The 17,299-nt window shown below is 36.5% G+C and overlaps 1 protein-coding gene across 1 annotated transcript in view; it reads left to right on the top strand.

Moving 5' to 3' along the window:
• The window catches only part of LOC108316687 (serine/threonine-protein kinase Nek1), a 174,516-nt gene that overhangs the window by 120,266 nt on the left and 36,951 nt on the right, over nt 1-17,299 (top strand). The window contains exons 24-26 of the mRNA XM_017546660.2: nt 1,807-1,872; nt 1,961-2,189; nt 15,632-15,784. Coding sequence (XP_017402149.2) covers nt 1,807-1,872; nt 1,961-2,189; nt 15,632-15,784 — 448 coding nt within the window. The remainder of the gene's footprint in view (nt 1-1,806; nt 1,873-1,960; nt 2,190-15,631; nt 15,785-17,299) is intronic.

Below are 17,299 nucleotides of genomic sequence, written 5' to 3'. Positions count from 1 at the left end.
TTAATCCCTAATGTCCCTTTCAGGTGTTTCTAGGGGAAAAAAATTATTTTTTAAGGGATTTTAGCTTACTCAGAATATTGGAGTCTCATTGTTTATAAGCTTTATATGTAGGACTACCTAGTAGATCAAAATACATTAAAACAACTCTAAAAATTACTTTAAAGGAATAATGAAAAAAATATACGTAGAAATGTACTGAAAATAATAATATAAACATTATTCTATCCAACCCTCGGGATTAACAAATATTCACTTAAAAAAAAAAATCTCTTTGGTACTAAAGTAGCTCTAGGAATTAAGTCCAACACATGTTTACATTTATTCAAATTTTGTGTCATAGCAAATGTTAGAGGACTCAGTATAACTACAGTTAATTCATCAGTTATTTCTTTTTCCTTCTACTTCTGAACTTCTATCATGCCATACAAATAGTAAAAAAAAGAAATATAGACAAAACGTTTAAACTTAGAAGTATATTTCAGATATCTGTCTGAAATGAGAAGACTCTGTTTAGGGGTGAAGAGATATGGGCTGATAGTGTGGAGCTGCTGCCTAGAATTCAACAGACAGAAGGAGAAAAGTCTGTTGAATCATATAATAACCTCATTTTCTCCTTTCCTGGTAATGGATGTCTGTGCCTTTTATTTGTTGAGTTTCAGTAAATATTTGCAGACAAAATTGGAACACTAGTTTTGTTTTGTTTTTTTTTTTATATAGCCTTTGGGTTGATTTTGAAAATAAGACTGAGTAGGAAAATCTAAGTTTCTTGATCATTCTCAAGAAATTCATGTAAGAAACTATTGTTGTTCAAGTAGGTTTAGTCACCTGTTCTTTCTGATAATGATTTTGCATGTGCTACGTTGTTACTCCAACTTCAGATACCACTGTGTGGTTCCCTTCTGGGTGGTACCCAGTCTCACATCTCAACTAGCTGTTCACCTCTCTGGTTGTAGGACTGCTAATTCCTGACTACTTTATTGGGTAAAATGTTCTTTGTCTCATTGCTTCTTATATTACTTTGAAACTGACCACCAAATTTTTAATTTTTTTTTAAGTATTACAAAATTTGAGGTAATTCATATAACTGAATGGTTTTCTTTCTGTGTTGCATTTTTAAATGTCACTTACTTAAAACTTTGAAAATTGCTCTTGGAATCTTCTACATGCCTTTGCTTTCATAGCTTACATAACTGCTAATTTATTCTTTTCATATATTTTTAAATTTTAGGTAGTCTATTCTAGATTGCTTTGACAGTACTAATTAGGAGATGAAATTTATGTCACTTATAGTATGAATGACTCAGAACTAATTTTTGTTACATTCTTTGTTTAGGGAGGAAAGCCACTTCTCAATTACATTTAGTACTATGGCTTAACAAGAATAAATAGACACGAAACATAAAGACAGTTTTAGAATAATACAGCCTATTTTGAATTGCCTTATTCATCAAAACTTTTTCTAGTTGTAATTAAGAGAGTACATGAATTTTCCTTTCATTTCTACCACTGACTTATACCAGAAAATCAGGCGCCAGAAGGGAAGAGGATATAGTTAATTATGTGAGCAATAATCCAAAAATATGACAAATAATTGAGAATTGGCCCCTCTCTATATTGTCTAATTACTAATATTTAAAGGTTAATCATTGCTGATAATGAAGGAAGCTGTGTTAACATTTTACAGGTATAAAAAATTTACAAGGAACAAATTAGTGAAAAGCAAAAAGTAACTAAGATATCATATTTTTAAAGGTAGATTTAAAAAAATAAAATTATTTCTTACTCTGTATCCATCTGTATTTAAAGGACAGTAGTTTAACTGATATCCGGGAAACTTCAGAAGAAATGCAAAAGACCAACAATGCCATTTCAGTAAGTAAAATTTTCAAAATTTATCTGTCAATCATTTTACTTAATATACTTATTAAAATATTAAAATATATAATGTTATAACTTTCAGAATAAGCGAGAAATACTTCGCAGATTAAATGAAAATCTTAAAGCTCAAGAAGATGAAAAAGGAAAGCAGCATCCCTCTGATACTTTTGAGATAATTGTTCATGAAGATGCCAAAGAGCATGAAAAAGAAAAATCAGTTTTTTGTGATCGCAAGAAGTGGGAGGCTGGAGGTCAACTTGTGATGCCTCTGGATGAGCTAACACTTGATACATCCTTCTCTGCAACTGAAAGTATGTATACAAGTATATTAATATCCTGTTTGGGTCTAGTATGTATGTAAACTTGCAGACGAACCACTCTGGAAAAAAATGAACATTTAGAAGAATCGAGAGAAGCTGAAAGAATTCTATATATTTTCCTTTTGGGGTAGTAGAAATGCCTCCCTCTCACAGTGAAATGTGAAGAACAGAGAAAACTAATCAGCCTTAATAGCAAGGATTTTTACTACAAAAATATATACTGTAAGAGAGGGAACTAATAATACATATTTAAATTGTATTACTTTAACTCTGTATACCATGCTAAATTAATCTGTTTCTACCAATAATTCTTGATGAGAACCAGAGTAGTGTCTCAGAAACATCTCTTAGGCATTCAGTGAGAGTATTGAGAAAATCTGACTTAATGATTTATTTATTCACTGATAATTACTGAGAACCTATATTTCCTTACATTGTTCTAGGCACCGGAGATATAGCAACAAAACAGAAACATACGTGCTCTAGTGGAGCTTACATTCTAAAGGGGCAAGTCTGACCATCAACAAGTCTGATTTTAAGTAATTTTTTTCATGGACTATTTTTGTACAACTTTTTCTTGCATTGGAAAGAAGCCCAAAGACTTGATAGCATTTATTTATTCAGCAGTTCTTTATTGGGTACCTGCCATATGCAATACACTCTTAAGCAATGGGAATATAATAATGTTTAAAAAGTAGTTCCTCCCCTTACGATCTAGTGGAAAGGCAGGCAAGAAAAGAGATAATTATAGTTGATAAATAATATGCTAGGAGTAATTATAAGTTACTGTGGGAATACATAAGAGACTGTAAATTCGTCTTGGAAGAGCCCCCCTGATCCAGTCACCTCCCGCCCTCGACACAGGATTATAATTCGAGATGAGATTTGGGTGGGGACGCTCTCTGACTGCTTTTATGATTTGTCTTTATCACTGGTTTTGAGCAATGTGATTGTAAGGTGCCTTGGTGTAGTTTTCTTCATGCTTCCTGTCCTTGGGATTCGTCGAGCTGCTTATATCTGTGGGTTTATGGTTGTCACCGTTGGAACATTTTCAGCCATCATTTCTTCTAATATTTTTTCTGTGCCTCCTCCTCCTTCTATTCTTTAAGGACTCCAATTTCACTTGTCTCATACCTCAGTGGTGCTTTTTATTTTATTTTTTTAGATTGTTTTTGTGTTTCACTGTGCATAGTTTCTACTGCTCTGTCTTTAATAGATGGTAGTCTTTTATTTTCTGCCATACTCAATCTGCTATTAATCCTATTCAATGTACTTTTCATCTCAGATACTGTAGTTTTCACCTCCAGAAATCTAAGAAGTTGTTTTCTATCTACCACGTCTCTAACTTTTTTGGTCATGTGGAATACAGTTGCAAAAACTTCATTAATGTCCTTAATTACTAATTCTAACATCTGTTTCAGGTGTTAGAATTTTTTCCTTGTTACAGGTCATATTCTTCTGTTTCTTTGGGTGTTTGGCTGTTTTTAATTAGATGTTAGACATACTGAATTTTACCTTGTTGGGTGCTAGGTATTTTTTTTTTTAATTATTCTGGAGATTTATTCTGGAATGCAGTTAAGTTATAATACTTGGGCTCAATTTGATTCGTTCATGTCTTGTCTTTATATTTGTGAGGTGAGATCACAGCCATGTTTAGTCTAATGCTGATTATCCCCATTTTGAATATAAGATGCTTCTTAGTGCTCTACACAGGAATGATGAGGTTTCCCAGTTTGGCTGGAAGGAATAGACACTATTTAATTTCTTATGTTCTCTGTTTGGGTGCTTTTTTTCCTAACTTAGGTAGTCTTCTCATGTATTTGCCCTAATCACCACTCTGCTCATACTCAAGGGCTACCATCTGCAGATCTCTGGAATTCTCTTTCTATTTGCCTTGGTCTTCCAGGAATCCCAGCTCTACCTCCTGAACTCAGGGAGTGTGCTGGACCCATTAGCAACAGCCTGAAAACTCTAAAAGGCTGGAGCAATCATAGGGAAATCTCATTCGTTTTTGTTTTTGTTTTTTCTCTCTCAGGGACCCATTTTCTTTATTATCTGTTGTACAATGTCTTGAAAGTGCCGTCTCATATTTTGTCCAGTTGTTTTGATTATTTAGGAAACAGCATATCTCTAATTACTCTGTGCCATCTTAGTAAGAAGTAGATACCCTTGAAACCAGTTTTTAGAGGCTATTGCACTAATCTAGGCAAAAGTTAATGATGACCTTAACTAAGTTATTGAAAAGTAATAAAGAGAAGAGGAGATATTTAAAAGATACTTGGAGATTGATGTAGGGGCTTTATGTGAAACTCTTCTAAGAGTTCATCAGAGGAAGAAGTTTGCAAAGAAAATGAGGAACAGAGAGAGATAAAATTAGGAGGCTGTGGTATGGATTCCAAAGAAAGAAGAGAGCACTTCAGGAAGAGAGGTAACATATTGAGGGCTAAAAAATGTGTACTGGATTTGTCAGGGAAGATGCAATGTGAGCTTGGTAAAAAACAGTGTCATTAGAGTGTTGGAGACAGAAATAGAATCCAAGAATTAAGAAGTGAATAGAAGAGGAAATTTTAAAAGAGATTTTAGAACCTTTTCAAGAAGCTAAACTGTGAAGCAGAACAGAAAGGTAAGATGGTATTACTTAGTGAGGATGTAGGGTGATTGTAACCTTGTAAAAAAGAGACTTCGAAATATTTTATGTTAATTAGAGAAGCAAAGTATATCACATCACTTTCTCATTTTAAAACCTACTTGGTTTTCATTGCAACTAGAATAAAAGTCCAAAGTTCTTTTTGTGATTACAGGTCTCTCCTCTCCCTTGGTTTATGCTTTGCCTATTCATTGTATCCATTGCCTTCTACCTAGCTCACTAGGAACTACTTACTTCTCACCTTTCACTTCTTAAAACATGCCAAGCTCTTTCTTTCCCATAGTACTCTTCCCCTTTCCTCTTTCCCGAGTCCTTAATGTGGCTGCTTCTCTTTTTGTTCTGTCCCTGTTCTTTAGCTCTCACCCCATTTCTGAACATCATCTTTATATCAGAATTCTTCTAAAGTATTCTCTATTTACAATTCCAGTTCCTCTCCTTCTATTCTCCCTTAACCTGCTCCAACCAGACTTTTTCCTCTACCACTCTGTTGTAATTCTTTACATGGTCCCCAAAGACCTCTATGTTGTAAGTTTTAAAGGCCGTACATTATGTATTTACAGCTTTGACATCCTGGATTGTTGTCCATACCCACACGTACCTGTGCATGCACATACTTTTCTTGAAGCATTTTCTTCACTTTTCTGCCCTCTATTAATAGTAGACCTCTTCTCTCTCCCTCTCCCTCTCTCACTCTTTCTTTTTTTTAATTTATTTTTATTTTTTAATATTTTGTAGAGATACTGTTTTGCCATGTTGCCCAGGCTGCTCAAACTCCTGGCCTGAAGTGATCCACCTGCTTTGACCTCCCAGAGTGCGGGGTTACAGGTGTGAGCCACTGCACCTGAACCTTCGCTTATTTTCTAATCATTGAAAATTATTTCTGTGCTTTAAATATTTATTTAAATCTATTTTATTTCTATAGATACAGTGTGTACATGTGTAGGTTTGTTTCCTGTATATATTGCATTATGGTGAGGTTTGGGTTTCTAGTGTCCCTGTCACTCAAATAATGAACATTATACCCAATAGGTAATTTTTCAACCCTCACCCTGCCCGACCTCTGCCCCTTGTTTATTATTTCTCTCTATATCCATGTGTATCCATTGTTTAGCTCCCACTTGGAAGTAAGAATATGCAGTATATTTTTTAAAGACAGGCTAGAATACAGTGGTGCACTCATGGCTGACTATATCGTGAACCCTCTGGACTCAAGTGATTCTCCTGCCTCAGCCTCCAGAGTAGCTGGAACTACAGGCACGTGCTGCCATGCCCAGCTAATTTTTTTTTCTTTTTTGTTAAAGATGGTGGACTTACTATGTTACCCAGCCTGCGTTTGAACTCCTGGCTTTAGGCAATGCACCTGCCTCCATGTCCCAAAGTGCTGGGATTACAGGTGTGAGCCACTGTGCCTGGCCTGTGTTTGATTTTTTTGTTTCTGAGTTATTTTATTATTTTTAAAGAAGTAATCACATACTGTAATTATCTTCTGCTTTTGTTTAAGTATCATTTTCCCGTGTTCTGTTGTAGAATGTAAACATTTTGATAAAGCTTGTCATTTGTACTGCATGTTTATGCCCCATCATGTAGCACGTATTTCATACATGAAAAGTAGTTATTAAATAAATAAATGTGAGGATGAAAACTTAAATATGAGGAAAAACACTGGTGTGAGATATCTGAGATGGTGGGGCTGGAGATGATTGAAAGCACCTCTGTGGCAGTAGATCATTGCTGTTGTAAAAGGATGGATAGAGGCAAAGGCAGAAACACACAAATAAACTTGGGGAAAGTGGCAAGATGGCTGAATAGGAACAGCTGCGATCTGCAGCTACCAGTGAGACCAATGCAGAAGGTGGACGATTTCTGCACTTCCAACTGAGATACCCATTTCATCTCATTGGAACTGGTTAGACAGTGGGTGCAGCCCATGGAGAGCGAGCAGAAGCAGGATGGGATGTCGCCTCACCCAGGAAGTGCAAGCAGCCAGGGAACTCCCTCCTCTAGCCAAGGAAAGTCGTAAGGGACTGTGCTGCGAGGGATGGTACTATCTGGCCCAGATAATACACTTTTCCCATGGTTTCACAACCCACAGGCCAGGAGATTCCCTCAGGTGCCTACACCGCCAGGGCCCCGAGTTTCAAGCACAAACTGGGTGGCCATTTGGGCAGACACTGAGCTAGCTGCAGTTCTTTTTTTATACCCCAGTGGCACCTGGAATGCCAGAGAGACAGAACCATTAACTCCCCTGGAAAAGGGGCTGAAGCTAGGGACTCAAGTGGTGTAGCTCAGCGGATCCCACCCCCACAGAGACCAACAAGCTAAGATCCACTGGCTTAAATTCTCGCTGGCAGCACAGCAGTCTGAAGTCAACCTAGGATGCTCAAGCTTGGTGAGGGAAGGGGTGCCCACCATTACTGAGGCTTGAGTAGGTGGTTTTCCCCTCACAGTGTAAACAAAGCTGCTGGGAAGTTCGAAGTGGGTGTGAAACCCACTGCGGGGCAGCAAAGCCACTGTAGCCAGAATCTAGAGAGACAGCTTCCTCAAACAGAGCACCTGGGAGAAGGGGGCTGCTGTGGGCACAGCTTCAGCAGACATAAACATTCCTACCTACTGGTTCTGAAGAGAGCAATGGATCTCCCAGCACAGAGCTCCAACTCTACTAAGTAAGGGACAGACTGCCTCCTCAAGCGGGTCCCTGATCCCCATGCCTCCTGACTAGGAGATACCTCCCAGTAGGGGTCAACAGACATCTCATACAGGAGAGCTCCACCTGGCATTTGGCAGGTGCCCCTCTGAGACAAAGCTTGCAGAGGAAGGAACAGGCAGCAATCCTTGCTGTTCTCCAGAGATACCCAGGCAAACAGGGTCTGGGGTGGACCTCCAGCAAACTCCAGCAGACCTGCAGAAGAGGGGCCTGATTGTTGGAAGGAAAACTGACAAACAGAAGGCAATAGAATCAACATCAATGGAAAGGACACCCACACAAAAAACCCCATTTGTAGATTACCAACATGAAAGACCAAAAGTAGACCTTTCCTTCATAAAGATGAGGAAAAACCAGCACAAAAAGGCTGAAAATTCCAAAAACCAGAATGCCTCTTTTCCTTCAAAGGATTACAACTCATACACCCTCCCAGGACTAAACTAGGAAGAAGTTGAATCCCTGAATAGACCAATGACAAGGTCTGAAATTGAGGCAGAAATTAACAGCCTACCAACCAAAAAAAGTCCAGGACCAGATGGTTTCACAGCTGAATTCTACCAGGGGTACAAAGAGGATCTGGTAACATTCCTTCTGAAACTATTCCAAACAATAGAAAAAGAGGAAATCCTCTCTAACTCATTTTATGAGGCCAACATCATCCTGATATCAAAACCTGGCAGAGATGCAACAAAAAAAGAAAATTTCAGGCCAATATCCCTGAGGAACATTGATGTGAAAATCCTTAATAAAATACTGGCAAACCAAATCCAGTAGCACATCAAAAAGCTTATCCACCACGTTCAAGTTGGCTTTATTGCTGGAATGCAAGGCCAGTTCAATATATGCAAACCAGTAAACATGATCCATCACATAAACAGAACCAGTGACAAAAATTACATGATTATTTCAATAGATCCACAAAAAGCCTTTAATAAAAGTCAGCACTCCTTTATGCTAAAAACACTCAATAAACTACATATTGATGGAATGTGTCTCAAAATAATAAAAGCTATTTATGACAAACCCACAGCAAATATACTGAATGGGCAAAAACTGGAAGCATTCCCTTTGAAAACCAGCACAAGACAAGGATGCACTCTCACCACTCCTATTCAACATAGTATTGGAAGTTCTGGCCAGGGTAATCAGGCAAGAAAAAGAAATAAAGGGTATTCAGATAGGAAGAGAGGAAGTCAAATTGCCTCTGTATGTAGATGACATGATTGTGTATTTAGAAAACCCCACTGTCTCCGACAAAATCTCCTTAAGCTAATAAGCAATTTCAGCAAAGTCTCAGCATGCAAAATCAATGTGCAAAAATCGAACGCATTCCTATACACCAATAATAGACAAACAGCCAAATCATGAGTGAACTCCCATTCACAATTGCTACAAAGAGAATAAAATACCTAGGAATACAACTAACAAGGGGTGTAAAGGACCTCTTGAAGAAGTACAACAAACCACTGCTCTAGGAAGTAAGAGAGGACACAAATGAAAAGCATTCCATGCTCATGGATAGGAAGAATCAATATCATGAAAATGGCCATACTGCCCAACGTAATTTATAGATTCAATGCTATCCCTATCAAGCTACTATTGACTTTCTTCACAGAATTAGAAAAAACTACTTTAAATATTATATGGAACCAAAAAAAAGCCCATATAACCAAGACAATTCTAAGCAAAAAGAGCAAAGCTAGAGGCATCACATTACCTGACTTCAAACTATACTACAAGGCTACAGTAACCAAAACAGTATGGCAGTGATACCAAAACAGATATATAGACCTGTGGAACAGAACAGAGGCCTGAGAAATAACACCACATGTCTACAACAATCTGATCATTGATAAACCTAACAAAAACAAGCAACAGGGAAAGGATTCTCTGTTTAATAAATGGTGTTGGAAAAACTGGCTAGCCATATGCAGAAAACTGAAGCTGACTCCTTCCTTACACCTTATATAAAAGTTAACTCAAGATGGATTAAAGACTTAAACATAAGACCTAAAACCATAAAAACCCTGGAAGAAAACCTAGGCAGTACCATTCAGGGCATAGGCACAGGCAAAGACTTCATGACTAAAACAACAAAAGCAATGGCAACAAAAGCCAAAATAGACAAATGGGGTCTAATTAAACTTAACAGGTTCTGCACAGCAAAAGAAACTATGGTCAGAGTGAACAGGCAACCTACAGAATGGGAGAAAAGTTTTGTAATCTGTCCATCTGACAGACTGCCAATATCCAGCATGTATAAGGAACTTAAATTTGCAAGAAAAAAGAAAACCAGCCAGGCATGGTGGCTCACACCTGTAATCCAAGCACTGTGGGAGGCCAAGGCTGGTGGATTATCTGTCTGAGGTCAGGAGTTTGAGACCAGCCTGACCAACATGGTGAACCCCTGTCTCTACTAAAAATACAAAAGTGGTAGATGCCTGTAGTCCCAGCTACTCGAGAGGCTGAGACAAGAGAATCACTCGAACCTGGGAGACAGAGGTTGCAGTCAGCTGAGATCACACCATTGCACTCCAGCCTGGGCAACAAGAGTGAAACTCCATCTCAAAAAAGAAAAAAACAACCCCATCAAAAAGTGGGCAAAGGATATAAACAGACACTTCTCAAAAGAAGACATTTATGCGGTCAAGAAACACATGAAAAAAGGTTCATCATCACTGGTCATTAGAAAAACGCAAATAAAAACCACAGTGAGATACCACTTCATGCCAGTTAGAATGGCAATGATTTAAAAAGTCAGGAAACAACAGATGCTGGGGATGATGTGGAGAAATAGGAATGTTTTTACACTGTTGGTGGGAGTGTAAATTAGTTCAACCGTTGTCGAAGACAGTGTGGTGATTCCTTAAGGATCTAGAACCAGAATTACCATTTGACCCAGCAGTCCCATTACTGGGTATATACCCAAAGGATTATAAATCATTCTACTGTAAAGACACATGCACACATATGTTTATTGCAGCACCATTCACAATAGCAAATACTGGAACCAACCCAAATGCCCGTCAAGGATAGACTGGATAAAGAAAATGTGACACATACACACCATGGACTATGTAGCAATAAAGGATGAGTTCATGTCCTTTACAGGGACATGGGTGAAGCTGGAAACCATCATTCTCAGCAAACTAACACAGGAAGAGAAAACCAAACACCGCATGTTCTCACTCATAAGTAGGATGTATGGACACAGGGAGGGGAACATCACACACCGGGGCCTGTTGGGGTGTGGGCAGCAAGGAGAGGGATAGCATTAGGAGAAATAACTAGTGTAGATGACGGGTTGCTGGGTACAGCAAACCACCATGGCACATGTATACCTACGTAACAAACCTGCATGTTCTGCACATGTATTCCAGAACTTAAAGTATAATTTTAAAAAAAATAAAAGTTTTATAGACATTGAGAAAATTGCTGCCTTATTTTCTTATTACAGTAGAAAGATCAGTCATGTACAAATCACAAACAAGAATCAGGTAACCTGTTTATTCTTTAGAAATGAAACTAGTTTCCTGGAATCTTGAATTATTATATAGGCCTAACTCAGACAAATATGAGGACCTATTAAATACCTTATTAAAAGAACCTTCTTAGACAATAAAAACAAAAAACAAAAAGTACCTTCATATAGAATTAGGATGAGACTGAGCATACTATTATGCAAGTATTTCTCCAGAGTTTAAAAGTAGTATTTATTAAATACACAATGTACTTACATGATAAAAATCACAAAGTATAAAGAATGTACAGTTCTGTCCCACCTTATCCACTCCATTTCCTTCCCTATTGTTAGATGACCACTGATACTAGCTTATTATTTATCTTTCCAGAGCTCATCATATATATGTGTACCTGTGTGTCCATGTGTGTGTAGATATGTATAAAGAAGAGCACATTTCCCCTTTGTTTTACATTATTTGTCACATGTAGTTATTTTAGTATATTATTTTATTTCTGTTGTTTATACTTCTCTGATCTTATTTTTGCTTATTATAAGCATATTTTATAGATCTTTTCATACCACTGCATAAACAATTTCCTTGTCCTTTTCCCAGAATTTCATTATGAAAAATGTAAAATCTATGATAAAATTGAAATAATTTCACAGTGGACACTAAATATTCTCTATTTAAATTAAATTTAAAATTTTTCATTAACATTTTAGCATGTTTGCTATGTCACATACCTGTCCATCCTTCTAGCTATCAATTGGTATGTCATCGTTTCATGCAATTCAGAGCAAATTGCAGATATTGGTATACTTTGCCCTAGGTATTTCACAGCATATAATTAATTAGAGTTCAGTGTTTGTTAGAAATGTTTTCCTTTATGTTAAATTTACATACTATGAAATGCACAAATTGTAAATGTATATTAGCTGGTTTTTAACAAATTCTGGGACCTACAAAATAAGAACCCCTGTCAAGTTATACAACATTACCATCACCCCAGAAAGTTTGCCCCTGCCTAGTCATTCTCTGTTCTTAGCCTTCCAGGGGCAACTTTTTCTGAATTTTTTTTTCTACCTTAGAATAGCTGTTCCTGTTCTAGAATAGCATATAGACTCTAACAGCTTGTACTCTTTTGTGTCTGGCTTCTTTCACCCAAGGCTAACGATTTTTTCCCCTAATCTCTCACCTCTCGCTGAAAACGTAATAATGTTTGAGAATCATCTGTGTTGCAATTATTAGCTTGTTTCTTTTTAAAATAATTTTTTGCTTTATTAAAAGTTTTCTTTCTTCGATATTGATACAGTCACTCCTATTTTGTCTTGCTCAGTGTTAGCCTGGTATATCTTTATCCTTTTTTGTCCTCTTAATCTATTTGTGTCTTTATATTTAATGTGGGTTTCTTGTGGGCAGCATGTTGTTACGTTTGCTTTTTAATCCACTCTTATAACCTTTAACTGGTATGTTTAGACCATTTACATTTAATGTGATTATTAATGTGATTGGATTTAAATTCAGATGATCCTCAATTTACAATGGGATTACAGTCTAATAAACTCATTATATAGTTGAAAAATCTTAGGTTGAACCATCATAAGTCAGGGACTGTCTGTGTACCATTTTTCTATTTGTTTTTTGTTTGTCTCATCTATACTTTCCTTCCTTTTTTCTCCTGTTTTACATTCTTTGGGGTTAGTTGTTTTTTATTATTCCATTTTACCTCCGTTGTTGAATTATTAGCAATAGCTCATTGTTCTGTTATTTCAGTGTTGGCTTAAGAGTTTTTAGTATATTATCTTTAACTTATCACAGTGTATCTTCAATTGGGTTATTATACTTCATACATGGTACAAGAATATTACAATAATATACAGTTTACCCTTGAATAGTGTGGGGATTAGGGGGTAGTCAAAAATTCATGTGTAATTCTTAACTCCCTCAAAATTTAACTAGTAATAGCCTACTGTTGACCAGAAGCCTTATCAATAACATGAAGTCATTTAACACATATTTTACATGTTATATGTACTAAATACTATGTTCTTACAATAAAGGAAGCAAGAGAAAAGAAAATGTTACTAAAAAAATTATAAGAGAAAATATATTTACTATTAAGCAGAAGTGGATCATCATAAAAGTCTTTATCCATATCATCTTCACATTGAGTAGGCTGAAGTGGACGAAAAGTTGGTGTCTGAAGGGTGGCATAGGTGGAAGAATATTTGTGGATAAGCGGACCCAGGCATTTCAAACCTTTGTTTGAGGGTCACCTGTATTTACATTTGTCCCCTCCCAGCCTTTGGTAACACTGTTTTGTTTTGTTTTGTTTTTAATGCTATAAATCCCATAATACAGCATAGTCATTTATTCTTTAAAAAGATTTCACTAATAAGAGAAAAAAAAATCTTTTGTGTCTACTCGTGTAGTTTTCATTTCTTTTGTGTAGAAGGTTTCTATTTTGTATCATTTTTCTTCTGCCTGAAGGACTTCTTTTTAGATTTTGTGTAGTATAGTCCTGCTGGTGATTCATTCAACATTTGTATGTCTGTAAACATTTTTATTTTGAAGACACACAAATGTTTGTAAAAGTTTTTATTTTGCCTTCCTTTTGCAACGATATTTTTTCTGAGACATAGAATTCTGAATTGCAAATTTTTTCTTTTAGTACTTTAATGATGCTGCTTCACTGTCATCTTATGCACATTATTCGCAATGAGAAGTCTTCTTTTACCCTTATTTTTAGTTTTATTCCTCTGTGTCTTTTTTCTCTAGCTACTTTTCAGATTTTTCCCTATAGCCTTGGTTTCAGTGAATTTGATTATGATGTGTCTCAATGTCACTTTCATCATGTTTCCTTTGCTTCGGTTTTGTTGAGCATCTTGGATTTATGAGTTAATAGTTTTCATCAAACTTGAAAAACTTGTGGCCATTAGTCTAGTTTTTTCTGTCTTCAGTATGAATGGACAAGTTAAATGGGCAGGTTCATTTATGTGAACTTCATTTAGACGAGTTAAATATGGATCTCATTAATGTTTCCTTTACCTCTGTCATGGTTACTGTTCTCTCTAGCTTGTTGAACATAAGGAATTCAGTTATAATGACGGTTATAAATGTCCTTGTCTAGTTACATCATCTCTGTCATGCGGTTGGATTGGATTCACTGATTTTTTTTCCTCCTTTTTCTATGGTTAATATTCTGGTCTGTGCCTGCTTGATAATTTTTGTTTGGGTGCTGAACATTGTGAATTTTAATATTTGTGCTATGTATTTTTGTGTTTCTATAAATATTCTTGGACACAATTTAGTTAGCTGTGCATAGCTTGGCTCTTCTATTCTTATATTCCCCCCAATTGTTATTGACTTATCTTAGTTTTTTTCTATTTTTTCAAATAAAGATTTTATAGAAACATAATACAGGTTGAGCATTCCTAATCCAAAATGTTCTAACATCTGAAACTTTTGAGTACTAGTGTGACACCGTAAATGGAAAATCCACATCTGACCCCATGTGATGTGTCAAAATCAAAGTGCAGGTGCACAACACGTGCTTTATTCAGCATCCCCAAGGGCAAAAAGACCATCCCAGTCATTTTAAAAAGCTGTCTGATAGAATACCCTCTCATCCCGTCTGATCCCTCAACTGCTTCCAGTACTTCTTTTTGCCAATAAAATGAAAGACAGTGTAGAGTAACTTTTTCATCAAAGTCCAGGTTTGTGGGTGGAGACTAAAAGCCTGCTGTTGTTTAGCAATTCCCAGGTATTCTGGTGATAATACTGTGCTGCTTAGTTGTCTTCAACACGTTTGTTTCACTGTAATGGTATGTCTTTTTTTTTAACTATGAGATATTTTTGTGTGAACAAGTGTAAGAAAATGATTGCTTATTAGCATATAAACTCAGAGTCAGGAATGATGGTGATGCCAAACAACCTCTGAGGGCCCACATGGATGGCCAGGACAGTGACACTGCTGCTTCCTGATGGTTCTGTGTATACAAACTTTGTTTTATTCACAGAATTATTTAAAATACTATGTAAAATTCCCTCCAGTCTATGTGTATAAGATGGATGTAAAACAAATGAGGCCAGGTGTGGTGGTTCACACCTATAATCCCAGCACTTTGGGAAACCAAGGTGGGATGATCACTTGAGCGCAGGAGTCCAAGACTAGCCTGGGCAACATAGACTGTATCTCTTAAAAAACAAACATAAATGAATTTCATGTTTAGACTTCAGTCCCATCAACAAGATATCTCATTATGTATATGCACATATTTTAAAGTCCAAAAAAATTTGAGATTCAAAACACTTCTGGTCCCAAGCATTTCAGATAAAGGATACTCAACCTTTATTAAGTTATGGTTTTTTCCTATTTTTATATTCCCCCAAACTAGAATTTAATTCATACTCTAAAAGGCAATTATAGATATATTTTTATTACTAGTTTCATTTGCTTCTGTTCTTGCCATTATTCATCATTCTTTCCCCGAAAGTCTTTGCAGTATAACCTTTTTTTCTCATGAAGCACTCAATTGGATAAAAGACCCAAAGTCTGCCTTACCATGCAGTATTATACTGTTACTGAAAATTGTTTCTTTGTATCTTTTTCTTATAGGAAACACAGTGGGAGAAGTTATTAAATTAGATCCTAGTGGATCTCCAAGAAGAGCCTGGGGGAGAAGTCCGACAGATTCTGTTCTAAAGATACTTGGAGAAGCTGAACTACAACTTCAGACAGAACTTTTGGAAAACACAACTATTAGAAGTGGTAAGGAGAAACTAGTAGTTTTTCTATGTCAGTGTCTACTCATTCTGATTGCCTGAAACTTTTTTTGTGATAGAGTCCTTAGGAAAGGCTTGTATGAACTCAGAGGTTTTCCATTATCATAAATTTTGTCTTTTGACTTTATTTGTGAAGGTCATTTTGGCTACATATAAAATCCTTGGCTTGCTTCTTCTTCCTTGTCTTTAACATAATTTAATTATATTCTGGTATAAAGCATTGCTACAGAAAGTCTGATGGCAGTTTTAATTTCTTTACCTTACAAGTGATTTGGTCTTTTTGCTAGGATGCTCAAAGTATATCTTTCTTTTTACTTCAAGTCCAATCATTTTCTTAAAATATATTTTGGCATTGAGTTTGTTTTTCTAGTACAATACATAATGTGTCTTTTTAAAAAAGATAGACCTTTTTTAGAGCAATTTTGGATTCATAGTGATACAAATTGGCTCTGTATCCCCACCCAAATCTCATCTTGTAGCTCCAGTAATTCCACATGTTGTGAGAGATGCCTGAATCTTGAGGGCTGGTCTTTCCTATGCTATTCTCATGATAGTGAATGGGTCTCATGAGATCTGATGGTTTTTAAAAAACAGCAGTTTCTCTGCACAAGCTCTTATTTTTTTTGCCTGCCACCATTCATGTAAGATGTGACTTGCCTCTCCTTGCCTTATGCCATGATAGTGAGGCCTCCCCTGCCATGTGGAACTGAGAGTTCAATTATACCTCATTCTTTTATGTATTGCCCAGTCCCAGGTATGTCTTTATCAGCAGCATGGAAAAGGACTCATACACATAGCAAAGTTGAGTGAAAAGTACAGAGTTCCTGTATATGCCCTTCCCCCATGCACACACAGCCTCCCCCACCACCAGAGAGGTACGTTTGTTTTAATCAATGAACCAATATTGACACACCATTATAACCAAAGCGCATACTTTATATTAAAATTCACTCTTGGTGCTTTAATTTCCTTGGGTTTTGACAAATGTATAATGCCATGTAACCACCATTATTACAGAATAATTTGCTGCCCCAAGAATCCCCTGTGCTCTGCTTATTTATCCCTTCCTTTCTTCCAAACCCTGGCAACCACTGATTATTTTACTATCTCCATAGTGTTGCCTTTTCCAGAATGTCATCTAGCTGGACTCATACAGTATGCACTCTTTTCAGATTGGATGGTTTCACTTAGTGATATACACTTAAGGTTCCTCTGTAATCATTTTGTGTCTCAATGGCTCATTACTTTTTAGTGCAGAATGTTACATTGTATGGATGTGCCACAGTTTATCCAGTTTCAAGATGTACTGAAAGACATCATGATTGCTTCCAGGTGATAGCATATATGAATAAAGATGATATAAACATCCATGAGCAGGTTTTAGCATGGACATAAGTTTTCAGTTCATTTGGGTGAATACAGAGGAATACAGTTGCTGGATTGTATGCAGAGTATGTTTAGTTTTATAAGAAACCACCGATCTCCCAACGTGTCTGTACCA

This window comes from Cebus imitator, unplaced genomic scaffold, assembly GCF_001604975.1.
Source record: "Cebus imitator isolate Cc_AM_T3 unplaced genomic scaffold, Cebus_imitator-1.0 Scaffold190, whole genome shotgun sequence".
Lineage (NCBI taxonomy): Eukaryota > Metazoa > Chordata > Mammalia > Primates > Cebidae > Cebus > Cebus imitator.
The sequence above is the reverse complement of the archived record's forward strand: the minus strand, read 5'-3'. Positions and strand labels throughout refer to the sequence as shown.